Source organism: Nanorana parkeri, unplaced genomic scaffold, assembly GCF_000935625.1.
Source record: "Nanorana parkeri isolate BGI_ZX_2015 unplaced genomic scaffold, ASM93562v1 scaffold438, whole genome shotgun sequence".
Classification (NCBI taxonomy): domain Eukaryota; kingdom Metazoa; phylum Chordata; class Amphibia; order Anura; family Dicroglossidae; genus Nanorana; species Nanorana parkeri.
In genome coordinates this window covers 384,776-404,858 of record NW_017306706.1, presented here as the reverse complement: position 1 = coordinate 404,858, position 20,083 = coordinate 384,776, and the positions used below count along the sequence as shown (strand labels likewise).

The following is a 20,083-nucleotide window of genomic DNA, read 5'->3' as shown; positions in this document are numbered from 1 at the left end:
TATAGATACACCTGAATTAGTACTTATGGTTTAGGGTCCTTCTAATGACTAGTCCAATAAGTTTGTTATTTTGGACTTCATATAGCCCCTGGTTCTCCATATTACCTAAAGGATAACTATACTTTAAAAAAAACAAAGGGTTGTAATAGGCAGCTGATATACTGCAATACTATAAATATATATGTAGACCTATACCCTATCAACGCTTGTACCAAGTAAAATAACCAGTCTGACACAATACCTACAGACTCTAGTGCTCTTTGTTCTGTAAGTCCTTAAAAGACATGAAATGACAGTAAACATTTTTAGCTTAATTGGGCAGCAATATAATGTCCGTGGAAGATCCCCAGCTCTAACACAGAACTTTGACACATAAGGAAAGAAAAGGCTAGGCTACTTGAATGCAGAATTTGTTATAAGGTTTTATTAAAATGTTGGAAGGTTGAATGTTCTGCGCTATGAAACAGACCCAAAGGGGGAGATTTCACAGAGAGTAAGGGTTGACCGCAAGCTGCTGAAACTAAGGCCAGATAAGCCTCACAAAATGGTTTTAGAATAGTGAGCGCTATGGGTCTCCTGGAGTGAAGTGAGAATCCAACAATAATATTTATTTATAGTATATAACTATATATTTATTATATAAGTGATATAAAAATATAAATATCTCTAAGTGAACATCTTATATGTGAACAATAAAAATTACTGAAGTGATATGTGAATAAACAAAACAAAAATCAACAATGTAAATTAACTAATAAAAATGCTTAAATATAAATAAATGTGAATAAATAAATAAATAAATCTTCAATAAATCGTGTGTCCGTGATTTTTTCTCTGATTTTTTCTGTATTAAAGTGTACATATAACTGCGTCTATCATCATCTGTGGTGTACTGATAGATATGCAGTGGTATATCATAAACGTGTCCTAAACTTTGAACCAGATGGGCAATTAGTTCTTAAAAGGTTAAATATCGGGATACCGACATCTCTTTTTGGCACCAGGACCGAAAGTATACTGCAAGGAAAGACGGAGTAAAGACCATCTCCTTTCGGCCACTACGGTGGAAGAGAAAGCTGACTCCCTCCCGGCATCTGGTGAGTGTAAGCCCTATGGTGACCCATCGCTTCTCCGACACATCATCCCCCAGGATAAGATCATCTTGGATATACACATTCAAGTTTTTTGCCTTTTTTAGATTGAAGTACTTTTGGACACTATTTAACCTTTTATTAAAATGTTGCATCTGAGCAAACAATTTAAGTAGTAGTAGTAACTTCTATGGAAAATGAAAATCAGAAATTCTTCTGTAGTTATTATAGCAGCAGGTTTACAAGCTCATAAGCATTTCACACTCCATACAGCACTTTATCAAAGAGTGCTCTTTGATAAAGTGCTATATAGAGTGTAAAAAAAAAAGCACTTGAATATCTGCTGTCAGGATAAAGAATTTTCTGAATTCTGGTGGTGCTATATTTTTATTCCATATATGTCAGTTGATGATGCCAGCAGTGGTGTATTATAGTTTTGTGCTGCCCTAGGCATTGACAGCAGGAGGCTGGCCCCGCCCCCAGCCACTTCCCCCTTCTTCTTGCGTGGAACGCAGCTTTGAAAAACCAGTGAGGCAGTCAGGCGCTCCTTCGGCTGTTGCCACTGACTGCCTCAATGGTTTGGGGGCAGCATTTTGCCACCCCCCTGGAAAGTGCCACTCAAGGCAAATGCATTGTTTGCCTCACGGTAGATACGCCCCTGGATACCAGTACAATTAAGCTGGACCAGCACACAGATACAGCAGGGGAGCCTTAAAGCATTATTCCACCTGAAGCAGGACACCTTGTTACATTTTGAGGAGAGAGAGAGAGAGAGGGGGAGAGCAAAGGAGAAATAAAGAGAGGGAGGGAGAGATAGATGGGTTGTACATAGATCCTGCTCCATTGACCTATGTAATTTAAAGTAGAGAACCATCCAAAACGTTTTCCAGTTTTGGGACAACTGTGGAAGGGTTAGAACTATAGAACTGATGCATGCCCCACCATTTGGGACATTTCCCTTAATTTCCTGTTCTAAAGGTATAACAGAAAGTGAGTATAGGTCTTCCAAAATTAAAGGAGAAATCAAAACTTTGGGAATTGTCATCAAAAAGGTGTGCCCATAGGAACAAGTGCCCTCTACTCCTTTTCAGCTGACAACCATAACATTTTATATTTCACTTTACTTTCTGCCCCACTTCCAATAATTATCAGGACAAATAAAAAGGGTGCATCTCCTCAAAAGGGTGCAGAGAGCAATAAAACCCTGACACAGATTCCCACTCTCTCCAAAATTAGAAAAAGAAGAAAAATGTTTTGAATTTTCAAAGATGTGAACCCAATTTTAAACAAAGGTATATTTCTAAGAGACAGTGTCTTGCCTTGCCTATGCCAGATTACCTTAACTAAACTCCCTTGAAGTTCCTTGCTCCTCCATAGCCAGCAAGAAAACCCAGTACTTCCAGGTATTAGACCACATGTGATTTGCTACCCTGTGATGGTACTTGGTCCTAGCAGCTAATCACTAGGCCTGAGCACTGTTAAATGACCAAGATAATTACACCACTACTCCACCGTGTTACAGATACAGCCAGCTTGCTGTGGGAAAGCAAAGATCTGTAAGAGAGAACACGTAAGGTAAGTATGACAGGGTCAATAGTTGACATTTGCAGAAACACTGTTACTCTGCCCTTAATGGGGAAGGTAACAGTGTTTCTTTTAGGCTTGTTGTACGTGTATTGGCTAATGCTAACTGGTCATGGTTTGTGACATGAAATAATAATGGAATGTGCCAAAAGTTATCTTGTACCCAGTGATATCTTGTACCCAGTGTTACTGTCACATATTAGCTGCTTTTCTAAGTACAATCCAAAATTCTTCAGTTATATAGGATGGCATAGAAACTCCAAGTGGAAATTCTAGCTTCATGAACATCAACACAATACATAAATAAGTGCTTCATTTGTGGCTTGTAATGTAACTTAAAAATATATATCCTTCCATTGTAGTTTGCAAGCAAGCATAATTTTATATTTTAGCCAGAAATAAATAAAATGTCTTTCCTTCGCAACAATAATCTGTCTCTAGACTGCATTTCTGTAATTGGCTAACTGCCTCTCCTAGAAATCTGCACAGAGCTTGAGGCATGTTGCGTGTAATATGTCTTTACTTTTACTATACTGCAGGGTTTAATTTTCTATAAGATACTTACACATCTGAAAAGTGTGCCCTTACAGTATGGTCACACACTGGTAGTCCCAAGGCAAATCAATAAAGGGTGCACTCCCTTTTCCACCCCAAACAATGCTTGATCAACCTTACATCTACTTGATAGATGAACAGGCAACAAGCATACTCTACACCTCTACTAAAATATGTTTATTGAACATGCACAGCTCTACAGCAACCCTGTATGTGTCAAAAGTCTTTGTGAAAAGCAACAAGAATGTTGATTATAAAATGCTCTCTGAAAAAGAAATAATCTATTACCATGCTGCATACTTTAGAGAAACCAGAGGTTACCAAGAGGCAAGTCATTCATCACAGACATGGTTACATGATCAAAGCAGGTTAGCATATAAATAGCTTGTGCTAATAAAGGAGGAGAGTACTAGTGACCTCTGGGAAGTTACTGAGGAAGATCTTCTGGAACGTATGAGTAGCGCTTTTAAACTATATATGCTAAGCTGCAAGGGCAGAAGCCAGAAGACTGTAGGTTTGAGGCCACCAGCAATTGTCCTGATATTTACAGTAGCTGTGGTCAAAATTATTTGGATTACTTCTCCAGTCAGTTAAATAATTGTGAAGAAATTGTTCCAATTAATGGATGACTTAAATAATTATCTACTTCAAACTGTCCTAGCAAATTTACTGTCACAACCAATTTATTCAATTACATTGATAAATTGTTTGACAACAAAAGAATGTTAATATCAGATCAGGTAAGATTATGTGTGGAATTGTCTCATCCATTAAAAAAGATTATTCAGCTTAGTTTATTTAAAAAATTGGAATTTCTCTCACCCTATCAAAGAATTTTGTGTAGGAGGTGGAAGTGATCATCTTCCAAAAATGCTACCTGTAGCTCTAACCAGAGGTGAAGCTAGACATTCTGTCACCTGGGGAGTTCTCCATCCAACAACGCTGAACACCTCCCCCCCACTACCGCCCCACACTTCAGGACTCTCTTCAAATCACCTCATTCTCCAGAGCTACTTTGTTAATTTAGGAGGCACTTCTGGGCTTGCTTCTATTTTTTTCTATTTTTCCAGTGTTGCCCCTTCTAATCTGTCATGGAGGAGAGACATGAATGAAGTGATTTCAAGCCTCACCTCCATGGTGGATGAGGAGGGGCACCACAGCACCAAAAGAATAGAGCACAGAAGCAGGTCTAAAGAGACTGATCTACCACGGAGGTCCATTATGCAGCAATACATTATACAGAATAATATGAAGCATCATACTCTGGGGTGACGGCCTGATGTCAGTAGTAATACAGAGGTCAGTAGTGCAACGCAGAGTGCAGAGGTCAGCAGTGTAACACAGAGGTCAACAGTGTAATGCATAGTGCAGAGGTCTGTAGTGTAACACAGAGTGCAGAGGTCAGCATTTTAACACAGAGGTCAGTGGGGTCATGCAGAGTGCAGAGGTCAGCGGTGTAATGCAGAGGTCATCAGTGTGACACAGAGCACAGAGGTCAATGGTGTGATGCAGAGCACAGAGTTCATCATGATGCAGGGCACCGAGGTCATTGGTGTGACGCAGTGCACAGAGGTGGGGCGAACAGCACATAGGTCAGCGGTGTGATGCAGAGTGCAGAGGTCCACGGTGTGACGCAGAGTGCAGAGGTCAGTGGTGTGACGCAGAGTGCAGAGGTCAGTGGTGTGACACAAAGTGCAGAGGTCAGCGGTGTGGCACAGTGTGAAGAGTTCAGTTGTGTGACGCAGAGCGCAGAGATCAGCCATGTGATGCAGAACACAGAGGTCAGCTGTGTGACACAGAGCACAGAGGTCATTGGTGTGATGCAGAGCACAGAGGTCAGCGGTGTGATGCAGAGCCCAGAGGTCAGCATTGTGACACAGAGTGCAGAGGTCAGCTGTGTGACGCAGAGCGCAGAGTTCAGAGGTGTGAGGCGGAGCACAGAGGTCATCAGATTGACGCAGAGCACAAAGGTCATCGGTGTGGCGCAGAGTGCAGAGGTCAGTTGTGTGATGCAGAGTGCAGAAGTCAGCGATGTGACACAGAAAAAACAGAGGCTTACAGTGCACACAGTTTATCTAATTCCCATGCTTTGTCCTCTTCCTCTCCTGGTGCCGGTGGGGAACAGTGATGTTGCCTCCATATTCTAAGGTGATGCCTCCAGCCGTCTTATTGTCCCCTCACTTCAGGACCCGCTCCCCTACAGCCGGTCAATGTTGGAAGGAGGAATCTGCAGTTGGCCGCCGAGGATCCAGATCATAGAAGCGACCAGTATGAAGGCAGCCTAATTGATTCAGCTCCTCCTCGGCCACTGTAGCTACCTATGCCTATGGCAGCTGAAGTGGGAGGAGGAATCTGCAGGTGGCCGCCGAGGAGCCCGATCATAGAAGTGGCCAGTAGGAAGGTAGCCTAATTGCTTCTGCTCCTCCTCGGCCGCTGTAGCTGCAGAGCGGCTGAGAGAGAAGAGCTGACAGGAGGGATTGCCCGACATGGCGGCGGTGACTTATTTTAATTTGTTTCCTCGCTGGATCTGCTCTGGACCTGCCGGTGGAGCCCCCCTGATGCAGCGCACGAGGCTCTAACTCTACTTTAACTTAATTTATAAATATGTTGAGATGATACTGAGATCATTACTATTAAGACTAGCTACATGTAAAAATGCCCTCACTGCTCCAGTTACTGTATTCCTATAACCAATCCAGGGGTGGACAAATCTGTACAAAAACACATTTAGCACCACAGCTTTTTTACCATTACTATTGTTTTCTTTTACAAATGTAATATATCTTAAAATATTAGGCATTTTTAGCAATCATGTTAGATGATCTTGTTTCTAAAACTGCTGTTTAAGAGGACCACAAGCCCCCAAATTCCTTATTCTATAATGTTTCCTCATTTAGTTATACAAATACTTCCCTATACATGTGCCTCAGTGTTTTTATTGTAGACAAAGAAGGGTAGTTGCAGTGATAATCCATGTCATAATATTGTGTCTGTTCCTTGCAATGGATTGGGAGCCATGATGTCTCCCATACGATACCTCATATCTTCCTCATAGCAATATCATTGTGATTCAACACCCATAGCCCAGACCCTTCATACACATTACAACACACAAACAAGAATTGAAGCAACCATGGTAAATGTCACATCTTAAGGGAGATTAGGGTGACCCTTTCTCATCTGGAAGGCTAGGGCAACTGTGTCTTCTACCCAATGGTTTAGCCAGCGCTGAATTTCTAAGAGTGAAATGCTGCTGCCAATTTGAATATAACCATATTAATACGACGATTTTGGAAAAAAAATTCAACAAATGCAAAGAATTCCCTCCCTCAAAATATACAGAAAAAGGTGACCCAAATAACCCAAAATAAAGCTTGAAAAAAATCACTGTATTATATCAATATAGTATAGTTTTCATTAATCAGTATGAAACAAGAGATTCTCTTTAAATGTATGACACTTTGATGGTTACAATTTCTTCCTTTCTAAAAATAATAGTATTTGACATTACAAATAACACATTTCCTTTTCATGACACTTACGGATTATCCAGCAGCAGTATGATGGGGTTAAGCTCCTTCTTAGGTCTGTAATAAGCTCTGAGTGGAACAATGAAATTATACAGTCCATTTCCTGCAGTTTCAGCTGCAACAATGATGACTTTATTCTTGAAACCATAGGCTTTTGCATCTTCGTAATAGTTATGCTGACAACCCTAAAACAAAATGGTTAAGAAAGGATGGAATAAAGGCTAGCATATATTATTACTATGATTATTCACTATTTTTGAAAAAATGTTTATGAAACACAGGTATGCATGTGAAGTACTATTACCTTATCTAATCGAAGACAGCAAAATGGCACCTTTTCTTGTAATAGGTGACAAAAGGTAGGTGAGCTTCCTATATATGGTGAATTAGGAGGGTATCCTTTGGAATACCTGAAATAAAAAGTATTACAGTCACACACATAACACCATTATTATCTTTTTATGCTATGAATACATTATATTGTAAGTCAAATGGTTTCATTATTGAAACATTTACTTAGAACAGAGTTTCTTAATGTGTGCTAAGTGTATCATTTCATTTCATGTACACAGGCCTTCAGTGATGCAAAAGGCTTCATTAAAACTTGATTATTGGACAGGAAAGTGCATAGCCTCCAACAGGTGTTAGTGAGGCCCTGTTGTGGAGGTATCACTTCACCTTTATTTTAGAAAAGAGGTTTGTGCCTGCTTTGAACATAGGCAGCAAGTCACATAACTGTTCAACTTAGAATAGTCAATAGTGGCTAATCCTTACTCTACACCAATGCAAGGAATCCACAGGCAACCACCCAGACTCTGTTGAAGGAGGTTTCTGATTACCCTGTTGGCTGTGGTCATCAGGTATCTCTCTACACTCAACATTTGTAGACACCCAAAGTCAGCGGTGGGCAAACTCTGGCCCTTCACCTGTGGTGCAACTACAAATCCCTGGAGGTATTGAAAGACTATGACAGCCACAGCCATGACTCCCAGAGGCAGATGCATGATGAGATCTGAAGTTTCACCACAGTTGGAGGCCCGGATTTCGCCCACCCCTGCCCAAAGTATTATTGTGCATCATCCCTACTACATAGTCAATATATAGTAGTGATGATGCATCTTAGTTTGGGTGTCTCCATGCATGCCAATGATTATTGGAAGACATCTGATGACCACAACCAACAAGGTCATCAAAAGCAGATGGTCATTATTTGTGATTGCCAATAGATTCCCTGCATCAGAGTAGATGAACGTATCTCCACTTATAATTCTTTTTAATTTCTGTTTTATGTCAGTTTATGACATATTGACATAACTTCATTTACCACCTTTTTTGTATCATCATATTTATTCCTTACTCTTACCATGTGACCATATATTTAAAATCCCACCAATTACATAGCACTACAATAAGCTAGGAAATTTGTACTAATGCTGCTACTCTAACATTCATCTATTAGCTTCTATTTGTGCACTGAAATAATTTTCCATACTCTACAACTCAGAAATATCAGTAGAAATTATTTTATCATTCCAACTATTCTAAAACAAACCCATGAATACGAAAAACAGAAAATATAATTGCTGGTTAAATTTAAGGTGCAGGCCCCAGAAATGTCATGAATGCAATACAATGTGAATAAATGGCCTGCAACAAGCATGTAGTCAGTGATGTCTGAAAAGCAGGAATTCCTATCCTGCATACCTGTTCCTGATCAGTGATTCTTTACGTGGTAAAACCAAAGAGACTATGACAATCCCAGATCCAGTTTAATGTTCTGATTCCCTCAGCAAAGTAAAATCTCAGGGAGCAGCATTACATGACATTCTAAAGCTGTAGCAACAGGTGATCTAATACCCTGGGGCCCAACCTGTAGCCCACAGGAAAAGGATTCAGTTTCCCCTTTAAATGTTTGTGTCACTTTTCCTATCACCATACATGCCATTTAGTATGTGACACCCTCTATTGCCAAAAATATATATTGTTTTTGTTGGTGCATGATGATATGGTGCATATTGAAATGTAATAACAAGAATGAAAACCTTGACATATATAATTAACAAAAAAACTAATAAAAATGTGAGGGTTTTAGATAATTTTTACTGTACAGTACTAAGAGTTTGAACTAGAATATTCCATGTCAAAAAACTTGTTCAGTTCCTAACAACCCTAAATACGCTTTTCAGAAAAGGCACAAATGCATGTGGCTTTTACTTCTTCAATGATATGTTCCTGTAATATCTGGAAAGGATTTTATATTAGCCATCCGCACTTAATGGACATCACTACACTGTGGAGTCTCTTAGTTTGGAAAAATTCTCTTAAACTTTGGATTGTGCAGAAAGAGGTAAAATGCCTCTAATTCAAAGTAATACCACAGGCACAGGGGTTTTGCAATTTGAACAACAGAGTGCAAAGCCCTCCCGCTGCTATCATTTCTATTAATATGTCCTAAATTTCTTCCTAATATACCATCAGTGTTTGCAAAAGTTTCTTTAGAGGAATATGGACAGCAGAGACATAATTTAAGCTTCCTGATGAAAAAAAAAACTGCAGAGGCAATGACATTTCCAATCACACATCATGAAAAACGGCTACTTTTGCTGGGAATAGGCATCATATGACCACCAACAGAGTCTAAGCTGTGGCAAATAGTTGTTTTGGAGTGAAGGTAGCATTTAGTCTTTGGGATAGTAGCCATCCTGTTTTAGGATAAACAGATTTGAACTATACTACTCAGAAGGGTGGACTCCTATTACAAATAGAAATTAGTTCACTGACACATGTGAATCCAGAGTCACCCTGGATTATACTAGGGATGAGTGAACTGGACAAAGTTTGATTCACAAGAGGTTCAGCAAACCCAGCGGGGAGTCCACATACATTTAACATAGTGCCAAACCCTATAAAAATGTAAAGGATCTGAATCTTGTAAATGTTTTCTGGCCTTTTTCAAGTCTAATTTGCAATATTTTGTTAGAAAAAGCTTGGGAAGCTTGGCACTGCCATAGGGGACATGTACCAATGCAAAAATAATATAATATACATACAATAAATACATAAATAACTAAAAACTGTGCAGCAGGGAGAGGGGCTTTTAAAGTAGACTAAAGAGCAACAATGAAAATAAATACAGCCTTTAACCCCCTGGAAACACACTCTGTTTTAATGTCCTTTCTTGTAAGCAACAAAGTCCAAATCCCATTCGCACTGCCACGGTCTCAATACCACAAGGTATATGTGGTGCCCAGGTAACCACATGGCGCTGTGCAAAACACTAATAGTAAATAAAAGTAAATTACCAGCACACACTTGAAGGGTTTTTAACGTATTGATATGTTTATGCAATACCCAATGTCACATACTGTCATACGGTGCTAACGTTTCGGGTCCACACAGGGATCCTTCATCAGAGCGACATTTAAAAACCCTTCAAGTGTGTGCTGGTGATTTAATTTTTTTTTACTTTCTTATAAGCAGACCTCCACCCTTTCAAAAAGGAATGTCTCCTCTACCTTCTGTCTCCAATCTCCTCTTGCTCTGCTGCAAGTAAACCTCTTCCCTAGGTGTCAGCGAAAACAATGATGTATGGAAAGATACCACTGCAGACCAACACAGAGATCTCACACGGAGTGTTTTGGAAACTTCTTCTAGACATGACTTATATCCCCTTGCTCTGGGTAAAGGATTCTGTTATCATGTTAGTCTAATTATGGACACTTCTACCACCTTTGTTTATTGAAACTCACTGCATCGTTTTTATCTGTTTTTTCATGTTATTAGTATTTATTAGCATCAATTACCACACAGAGCTATTTGGTCTTCACGGACATTTGTTGCAGTTAGGACTTTTTGTGTTCATATAGATCATCAATTAGTTAGATCACTGTTTTTTGTAGACCTAGCGCAACACACTTGCAACTTGTATCACTTAGGTTTTGAAACCAAAACATTGTTGCAGCTGACCGGGTTAGGGGGACTTCCTCTCAGCGCAATTGCACAGGGTTATTTTTTTTGTCATTAAGATGAGAGCTTAGCAGAGTCGGCTTTCATATCACTGCCAGCTCTCCTAAACTCTCGTCGTAATGACAGATGGGCATCCCTGGTTACCTGGTAACCCGGGACGCCCATCTGTCATTACACACTGAGAACCCGTCTGAGCCGCAGTGATTTTACAGCTGCTCCGCCGGGTTCTCAGTGTAATGACAGATGGGCGTCCCTGGTTAGCTGGTAGCCAGGGATGATTATCTAAATCTGCAAGTGGCCGGGGCCAGCCGTGAGATGACGACTGTCTCTGCCCAGCTGTCAGTAGCAGGCTGTCAGCCAGCCATTGGCCGGCCATTCTGCCAGCTTCGCCAATTTCCCCTGGGTTCAGTCGAGCCGAAGGCATATGCCTTCGGCTCGACTGAGCCCCTCGACCAACTTCGGGAGCTATACGGGCTATAGTGAATAGCCCATACAGCAGCCCTCCGGTTCTACTGAACCGAAGGGGTCCTGGGGCCGAAGCTAGCCAAAGGATCAGCTGAAACTTTGTGAATAACCCCCATTGTGTTTGTCCTGATTGCAGGGATAGCAAACACACGTATGTTATTTAAATTTTGTGTCTGTTACTTGGCCTATAAATAAGCATGCAAAATGTATTTACAATTGTAGGTCCTTGGCATTTATGTAATGGCTCTGCACTGTAAAATAGCTGTAAACACTCCTTAATGCACTCAATTTGCTTTAGCAGACACCTAAATTTATTTATGATTTAAATTCATTTACCAGCTATCTTTTTACTCAATGTTGTTGTACATGTACTGTATAGTAAAAAAAAAATAGTAACAGTGCATTTCTCATGTGTGTAAAATGACTGTACATCTGTGCATTTTTCATTTCCAAGACAACCAAAAAGGCTCAATGGAGATGAAGCACAGTTTGGTTTTCAAGGGGTTGTTTTTCTAACTGGCATTCTTACTAGGGATGTTCAGATACCAGTGCCAAAACTTAGCAGTTTCATGAGAACTACCAGTGTTGCAGCAGTTGCAGCTGTGACTGGGCTCTGGCGCTGCTCCGTTGTCCTGAAATCGTTAGTCTGTATTGTTTTAGAAAAACTGTCACATGACACTAAACAAAAATGTATCAGTAATTGTATCTGTGAGGACTTGTTCTGGAAAAATGGTATTGGTGCATCCCTAACATATAAATATAAAAAACAAATCATACATTAAAACAGGGATGCACAAATCCCAGGAGCCCCGTACAGTCCTTAAAAATGACAGCTGGCTTCTAACTTTTAAGTTTTTCTCTAGTCTAGTCTTGGAGCTGGAAAAGTATCTGCACTTGTACTTGTACCAAATACAGTACTTAGTATCTGAACATCCCTAATTCTTACTCTAGTCTGCATTTTGAAAGGCTCAAAGGGGACTAGATGTGGGAGTGCCGCTCAGTTCTGGAGTACTTTGGGGGGACCCTAAATATTGTTTCATATAGAAAGTGCTCACAGGGCTTTTTTTTCAGCAATCAAAATAAAAGATGGGTCTTAAGTAGAAACAAAAATTGGAGAATAGAGTCATGAATGCAAAAATAACTAACTTTAACAACATGCTTACATAACCCTAACCCTATCCCTAACCCTATTAAACCACTAAAGATAAGATTACCATAGACACAAGGCAGCATCTTTTTATAAGAAAAATCAATTTGAAATGATTGAACCATGATATCAAATTCACTATCTAATCACCATGGAAAATCTAAACCCTTTTCTAACTCATAATAGAAATTGACCCAACTGAACACAGCCAATATAAAAAAGATCTACAGAATTGAAAAAGGAGGAATGTTGCCATTGTACCATTTTGCCATGTAGCTTCAAAAGTCAGATTTCAAGTCTGGGTTTTACTGTTTTGTAACACCACATGTGGAACAGACAAAAAAACAAGCACACAGATCTAAGAAGTAACTTTGCAATAAGAATAAAAGTAATGCACTTACATATATAGAGATATAAAAGGGCATGTGTGTCACATAGCAAAAAGGTTCCTGTGTTTACAGCTCATCCAACCATCATCAGCGATATAGCTGGATGTGAAAGACAGGTGGCGGAGGGTAGATATCTGCTGTGGGAATGTCAGCTGAAGAAGTAAAAAGGCAGTGCCACCACCTTGTCCTCTCTGCAGGGGGATAGTGCTACTAGATACTTTTGGGTTATGGGATGGGAAGAATTGCTAGGCAATGCATTTTGGAGGTTGCCTTCTGTGTCAAAGGAGGTTCATTTGTTTCTGAGGTTTACCTCTGCTGTAAATAATACGTGCTCTGTATATTTCTCTGCTTTTTCCCACCAGTTTCACTTCACCCTGTTATCCAATAAACTTTTTCATGTTTTCATAAAGTGAGGCCGAATGGAAGATAAAAGGGTTTAGCTGTATGCCAAGCTGCAAACAGGCCAGATGGTAAAGTATAGTAGGGACAGAACCACCCTCATTATAAAATTACACATTTGTAAAATGTAAATAATCCTGGGTATTTCATATAAAAAGTTATGTATTATACAAATACACAGAACAGAAATATCATATCTTCTATTGTGTATATGTTGACTAAAACAAACAACCAAAACTGCATTTAAAATCATCCAATATACATACTCCTTGGCCTCAGAACATTCATCATCGGAAGGGTTGGCTTCATCTTCTGATTGGTCACTTAGAAGATCACATGGCTGTATGGATGCATTGTCAGCAAGTTCTAGTACAGGGGCAATACTGGGTCTTCTCTCTTTTCTACTAATTTCAGATGGAAGAGTAAGGCCTGGCCCACTAGTGGAATAACAGGTTGTTTCCTGTAGATCTATCGCTACGGTGCCTACAGACAAAAATTACAACATCCTTACAAAGTATATATGCAATTTATGTTTACAACTTATCATTACTTGCTACCTATTACTTACGATAACTATATACAGTATAAACAAATTATTTCATCATTGGTCAACATTTGTAACATCTAACTTGTTTGGCGGTGTTTTCATATTCACAGCAACATTTCTAAAACCAACATGAATACTCTTTGGATAGTGCCTTCAATATACAGTACTTTGCATTGGAGTAAGTATCAAAAGAGTCAGTCATTTACCACTCTACACAGTATGCACATGTGATGAGTAATGCTCTATCTCCCATTATCTTTTAGCAGAAATCTGTGTTCACTGTTAAAAATGATTTGATACAATTACACTGATTCATATTCGGGAAACATATTGAGTTTAGCTTGATGGACAAGCACAGAAAAGATAATCTTAAAGGGAATATATTGTTAATTTGTACATTAAAGCTTTTTTATTATGCTTCTGACTGAAACGTAACATAAAGAGAATGTTCAGTTAGCTCAGAAAATAAAGTGAAGCTATTTTTAATTCAGTTATCCAATCATGTATGAGAAAAAAAATCATTTTTTATTATAATTCCCTGGCACATGATTGGGTGTTTAAATTGAACATAGCTTCATCATACAGTATGTACTCAACTAAGTAAAGGTAGAATGCCAGCTTAATTTTCTTTTCTCCACACTCCAGTACTGTCCTTGACTTCCTCGTCGATCCTGTGCCAGCAGTCCTCTTCAGGGAAAAGTGACAATTTTGTTTTGTAAATCGCTGCACAAACTGTTGGCACTATATAAATCATGTATAAAAATAAAAACATTTCTGTGAGTCCAGACTGTTATTTTTATGCCTCCCTAGAGGGGTGTATCATAACATAGGCTGGACTCAAAGTTCTCCAGGACTGAGCGGCACTCCCACATCATAATGTCGTGGAAGAATGCTCATCCCCTGCTGCCACTGGAAGGAGAAGAAGCTGTGGTGACGTCACTGGACCAGTCAGAAAACGTCAAGAAAAAAGGTATGTATAGGGGTTTAAAAATACTTGGTGCAGGCTTCATTGGGTGGAGGGGGGGGGGGAGATGGCAGAGAAATAACTTTGTATAGTGAACATTTACTTTGCAAAGTGAACATTCTCTGCTCCAAAAGTAAATCTATCCCAATCAATCAGTAGTGCCTCATTCCAGTGACTCAACCCTTATCAGATGACTCCTTTGTCATGTATTGAATATTTAGTTGTAAAAAATTTTTTAAACAGAGATGAAAACAGATTTAAACAAACAGTTTTAAAATATTTAAAAAAACAAAAACATGAGACATAACCAATATAATTTCCCTTTAATCAAAAATATTTACCACTTTGTTGGAACAGAAGTTTAATAAAATCTTATTCTTATCTAACATAGTGGTACATATTTTTGATTAAAGGGAAACTATATTGGTTATGTGTCATTTTTTTATTTTAAAATATTTTAAAACTGTTTGTCTGTTTGTGTACAAAAAAGCAATCAAAACTAACCAAAAAATTGTGACTTGTATGTATTAAATGTGTTATAAGTGACTAAAACTGCTATTTTAATTGACATGTTTTGAGCTGCTCTGTATATTTTATTAAATTAGTTTTAAAGCGATGTGTCACTAAAAACACAAGGGGAAATAAACATATTACCTGTAAAGAATATAGCAAATACTTACCTCTTGTGCCACCAAATACTGCTGTACTGTTGAAAAGTTATTGCAGATTGGAGAACAAAAAATGGTGATAAAAGTGCTACTACCATAAGGAATTGGATTTATGCAAAGTTTGAAAAACTTACCAAAAAGCGACTGGAAGTGTCAGGTCAGTGTGGGTCCAGTCGCCAGACCCATCATTCTCAAGCAGCTACACAGTGCACACCAGCTGCACCTTACCCCCCTCAGTCCCAACATCATCCAATAGCCCATGTCCACCCGTGCCTGTCACCCCCCTCCCATGCACTAATCGGACCCAGGCTCCCACCACCATCCAGCACCCCCCAAACCCTCAATTCCCCCTGACCTTCCCACAAACACAACTGATGGGTCGTAATCCCCACCAGTGGAGGTTCCCCATCTATTCACCCCTCGTCGATGATATCGCATCAGCCATCACTTTTTGGTAAGTTTTTCAAACTTTGCAAGTACCGCTTCTATCCCCATTTTTTGTTCTCCTTGACAAACGTTGGGGGACCCCGGTCCGCATTCCTAGAAGCTGCACATCTAGCGCAAAAAAAACCCATACCCAATCACCCTCACCCTCGTGGTAGCGCTGTATCAGGGGACTGCAATCCCAATTTTTTATTGCAGATTGGAGACTCTCCAGAAGCCAATACCTATTGTGTGTTCATTTCCTGTGTTCCCTTATGTTGCTCAATGGTTCTTCCTGTTGACCCCTACATCACTGCAAGGCACAGTAGTGACATGGGGTCAGTGGGAGGACCTGCTAAGTGTAGAGGGGACACAGGAGACTGATACTCCAGGGATTAATCATTTCCAAAGAAAATTCAGTGGGCAATGCTTGTTCATTACAGTGGCGTTATGCAGTGCAGGCTTCAGGAGAGAACTCTTGGCTGCCACCTCCTGTCTGCATTCTCACTCCAGCAGCAGCTGAACATATTCACTTGAGTGAGGGGAATGGGTTTTCCACACTAACACCTAGGGGAAAAGCCTGTACAATGAGACTTGGCACAGGTTCTTATAGTCCTTACAAGAAGTGCACATGACAAGGTCACCACACAAAACTGCAATTGGGAGAGGGGGGCAGAGAATTGTTTTCCCATGCCTAAACAAGGCCTTCAAGACAGGATTACTATGTATTCATTTATTAAAAGCTGGAGATTTTTTAAAGATTTCAAATTACTTTTGAAATTTCACTAACATAAAAAAATGATATATTAGTAATTAAGTTAAATCAAATTAAACTATGGGTTACACCAGTACTGCAGGCCAAGGGTACAGGAAGATTATGCAAAGACCAAAGGGGTTATTCACAAAGCTGCCAAAGGCAGCCAAGTGAATAACTGAGCCGTATAGCAGTGGTACCAATCAGAATTGCTAATAGTAAAAAAAGTTGAAAAAAAAGTTGAAAAAATATTCTAAAAAATTTAAATAAATATTAAATATAAAAATGGGCGGGGCTATAAGTGACAGCTAGCTCTGTCCAACCATTTCCTATTGGCCGGCACCTGCTAGAGTCTTCTAGCAGGTCCCGGCCAATGAATAACAACTGGGCGGAGCCGGCCGTGATATAACGGCCGCCTCCGCCCAGTTGTTATTGTTTAATGACAGTTCAGCGTCCCCAGGGACGCTAATCTGTCATTACAACTGGTCAGGGCTTGGCCCAGCTGTCATTTGCAGGGCGAAAGGCCTGCCTTAGGCAGCCCATTTGCCCCACTTCGGCTGACACTTCGGCTTAGTCGAGCCGAAACAAATGCCTTCAGCTTGGCTGAGCTGCTTGGCCGCCTTCAACTGCTGTAGGGCTGTAGTGAACAGCCTATACAGCAGCCCTTTGGTTCAACTGAACCGAAGGGCTCCAGTGGCCGCAGAATCAGCCGAAGCTATGACTGGATCCTTTGGCTCCTTTGTGAATAACCCCCCAAGTTTTAAATGCTAAGTTCAGGAAAATAGTAACAGATTTCAGCTTAGAAAGGAGGCCTCATAATCATTATCCATTATCATGCAGGCATACATAGAGTTTTGGTAAACTCAGTGACATTCCCTTAGTAGCAGTTCCTGGAAACACTTATTTAGATATTAGATATACAGAGTAATCCATGCAGATATATTAGATACAATGGTTGTTTACAATACAAATAAACAAAAGTGAATCATACATAAATTAAATTTTATCTTCTTCTTTTATAGAATTAATGGTTTGTCAGGGGTATGATTTTTTTTTTTATGGGATGGTATTATCACTTGAAAGAACATGTAATCATACAAACCCATGCTGGCAATTATACTGTGGACTGGTAGTCTGGATGGGCCATGATAGGATGACTTGTGTCTGCGCAATTTTTCCAACTGTTCATGATGTTTAAAAGCAGAATTCTCTTCTTTGGTCACATGGATGTAAAAGCAGGTGTCAGTAGAACTCATGATGTATCGTGGCCCTGGGTTTAGCAAGATGTTTTTGTTATCCTCTCTTCTAACACCGGTAAGGCAGACACCAAATCTAAAAGATAAAGAGGGCAGCAGAGAAGCTGTGAGATGAAAAGGCTTTGACATGGTAATCGTACAGGAGCTTTATGAATTCCATTACATAGCACAGAAGTGACAATGCTCCACACTAACCTCCAAGCTCAGATAGTCCTGAGATCTAGTTCTATTCTACATTCATCTTGATTTGAATAGAATGTATTCCCAGTCATGAGAACTATAGTAAACTTCAGCAGGCTTTTTAAGGTGATGATTTGTCTTGAAATGCAGCTCTTTCAAGTATATTGGGTAAAAATCAGGTAATGTAACAGCCAGCTTCCCAGTAGAAAAAGATAAAGCATCTCTAGTATTTACAACAAAGATGATGGGAAAATATCTATAAGTGATTCTGTGATGTTAAAACTGTTCTGTATATTGATTGCAAGAAAGTCATATCAGTCCCACTGAACCAGAACTACAACTAGCCTTACCAGCTAGAGTGTTTCAAGGCAAATTAAAGTGACACTAAACTTAGGAGTTAAATCTTAAACATGTATTCAAGTACCTTAACTATTAACACAAATGTAGCTTATTTGGGCATCACTTAGCTGTAGATCCCCAAATCATGAATTCATGCTGACACTGTCCTTCCTTCTGGAGGGTGGCTATGTTTGTTCCCCATAGTCCCTGTGTATGGTGAAAAGTGGCCCCCTTCCAAGTTCGCTCCTGTGATGGACTGCAATCTCACTTTTAGTTTACGAATTTGTATTGACATTATAGCCTATCATGGGAGTGGGCTTGGGCTGGTGGCTACTTTTCAACATACACAGGGACCATGGGGTACAAAAGTAGCCACCTCCAGAAGGAAGGAATGACAATGTCAGCATGAATTCAAAGATGATCTATAGCCAAGTGATGCACATCGGTGCATTATTTTTAATAGTTAGCCTACTTGAATGCATTTTTAAGATTTAACTTCTGAGTTTAGTTTCACTTTGAAGATGTAATTGACAAACTACCCGTAAAAGAGAACTATGGGGTAACATTTTTATCCCAAAGTTCTCTTTAGAGTCATGGGACGACATATACTAACCTCCTCCCATGACCGAAAGCTCAGTATATAGCGAGCTATAGTGAGCTATATACTGAGAGCGCCGCAGCCTTGGACAAATCCTGACAATACTGTTGAGATCCACCCAGCTAGCTGATTGGCAGCGGGCTCTGTCTATCTAGAGGCAGAGCCATCAGTGCCCGCTCCCTCCCCATCCATTCCTCCAGTCAGTGATGGAGGATTGGTGAGGGGTGAGGGGAATCCTTGCTGGGAGTGGTGACTGACAGTCACCACTCTCTGCAGGGAGATGATCAGGAAGTGAGCGAGCGACAGTATGTGTTCGTGTCACATTAGCGACAGTATGTGTCACTTCCCAATCAATAGAGCCAACGTGTGACAGTTTCAATGTCACATGTCGGCTCTAACTATGAGGATGACTGTAAATCACTCACTTCTTAGTTCTCCTTTAAAGTTGAATTCCAAAAAGGTATACAAACACTGTTTAGCTCAGTTATGTATTTATTATAACTCATTAGATTTTTTTTAAATACAGCAAAATCATGTATGTCATTATATATATTTGGACACATATGTAAATCAAACATTTAGAAGTTGCTCAGCCACTGATATTAAAGCAATATTCCAGAACATAAATCACATAAAGATATTCAAAGATTATTAAACAATAATTAAAAACATCATGTATGACATAAGAACGTTCATGTCCAATAATACAAGAAACATATTAAGGATTGGAACAAAATGGAAGGAAGGAAGACAATTAGACAGGGGAATGACAAAGACAAACTCTGGTTCTGGTATTTGAACTTTTTCGAATCATAAAGTACATGGATGTTACCCATTAAATAAGTGAGAACTATAAGATGTATTGCATATTATGATACAATTTAGAAGTAAAGGAGAATTCATTGGATCAATAAATGAACACAGTATGGATCTGAGGCCTTAACTTTCAACCAGCTTTCCCACATTTTCTAGAAAGAGGCAACTATTTTTTAACTAATTTGTTATGTGGGAAGTGTACAAGATTTTAAAATACATGATTCATGGCTTCCATAACATTTCACAATGCTATACCTACTTTTTATGTGTGTGGAATGAAGCATAAGTGAAGCTTTTCCCTTCATACTCTGCAAAGAAGATGCTGTCCTCCATCTTTATATGATAGACCTCATTTCCTGAACATCTACCATACATTTTTTGCCACTGCTCTGGGGACTGCTGCCCTTCCCTG

At 39.6% G+C, this 20,083-nt stretch overlaps 1 protein-coding gene across 1 annotated transcript in view; it reads right to left on the bottom strand.

Annotated features, from left to right (window-relative positions):
• Positions 1-20,083, bottom strand: part of LOC108790014 (potassium channel subfamily T member 2-like) — a 424,109-nt gene that overhangs the window by 138,445 nt on the left and 265,581 nt on the right. Inside the window, exons 15-19 of the mRNA XM_018560180.1 lie at positions 19,931-20,080; positions 17,585-17,814; positions 13,393-13,609; positions 7,065-7,170; positions 6,773-6,945 (exon numbers count right to left, since the gene is read on the bottom strand). Of these exons, the coding sequence (XP_018415682.1) occupies positions 6,773-6,945; positions 7,065-7,170; positions 13,393-13,609; positions 17,585-17,814; positions 19,931-20,080 (876 nt within the window). The remainder of the gene's footprint in view (positions 1-6,772; positions 6,946-7,064; positions 7,171-13,392; positions 13,610-17,584; positions 17,815-19,930; positions 20,081-20,083) is intronic.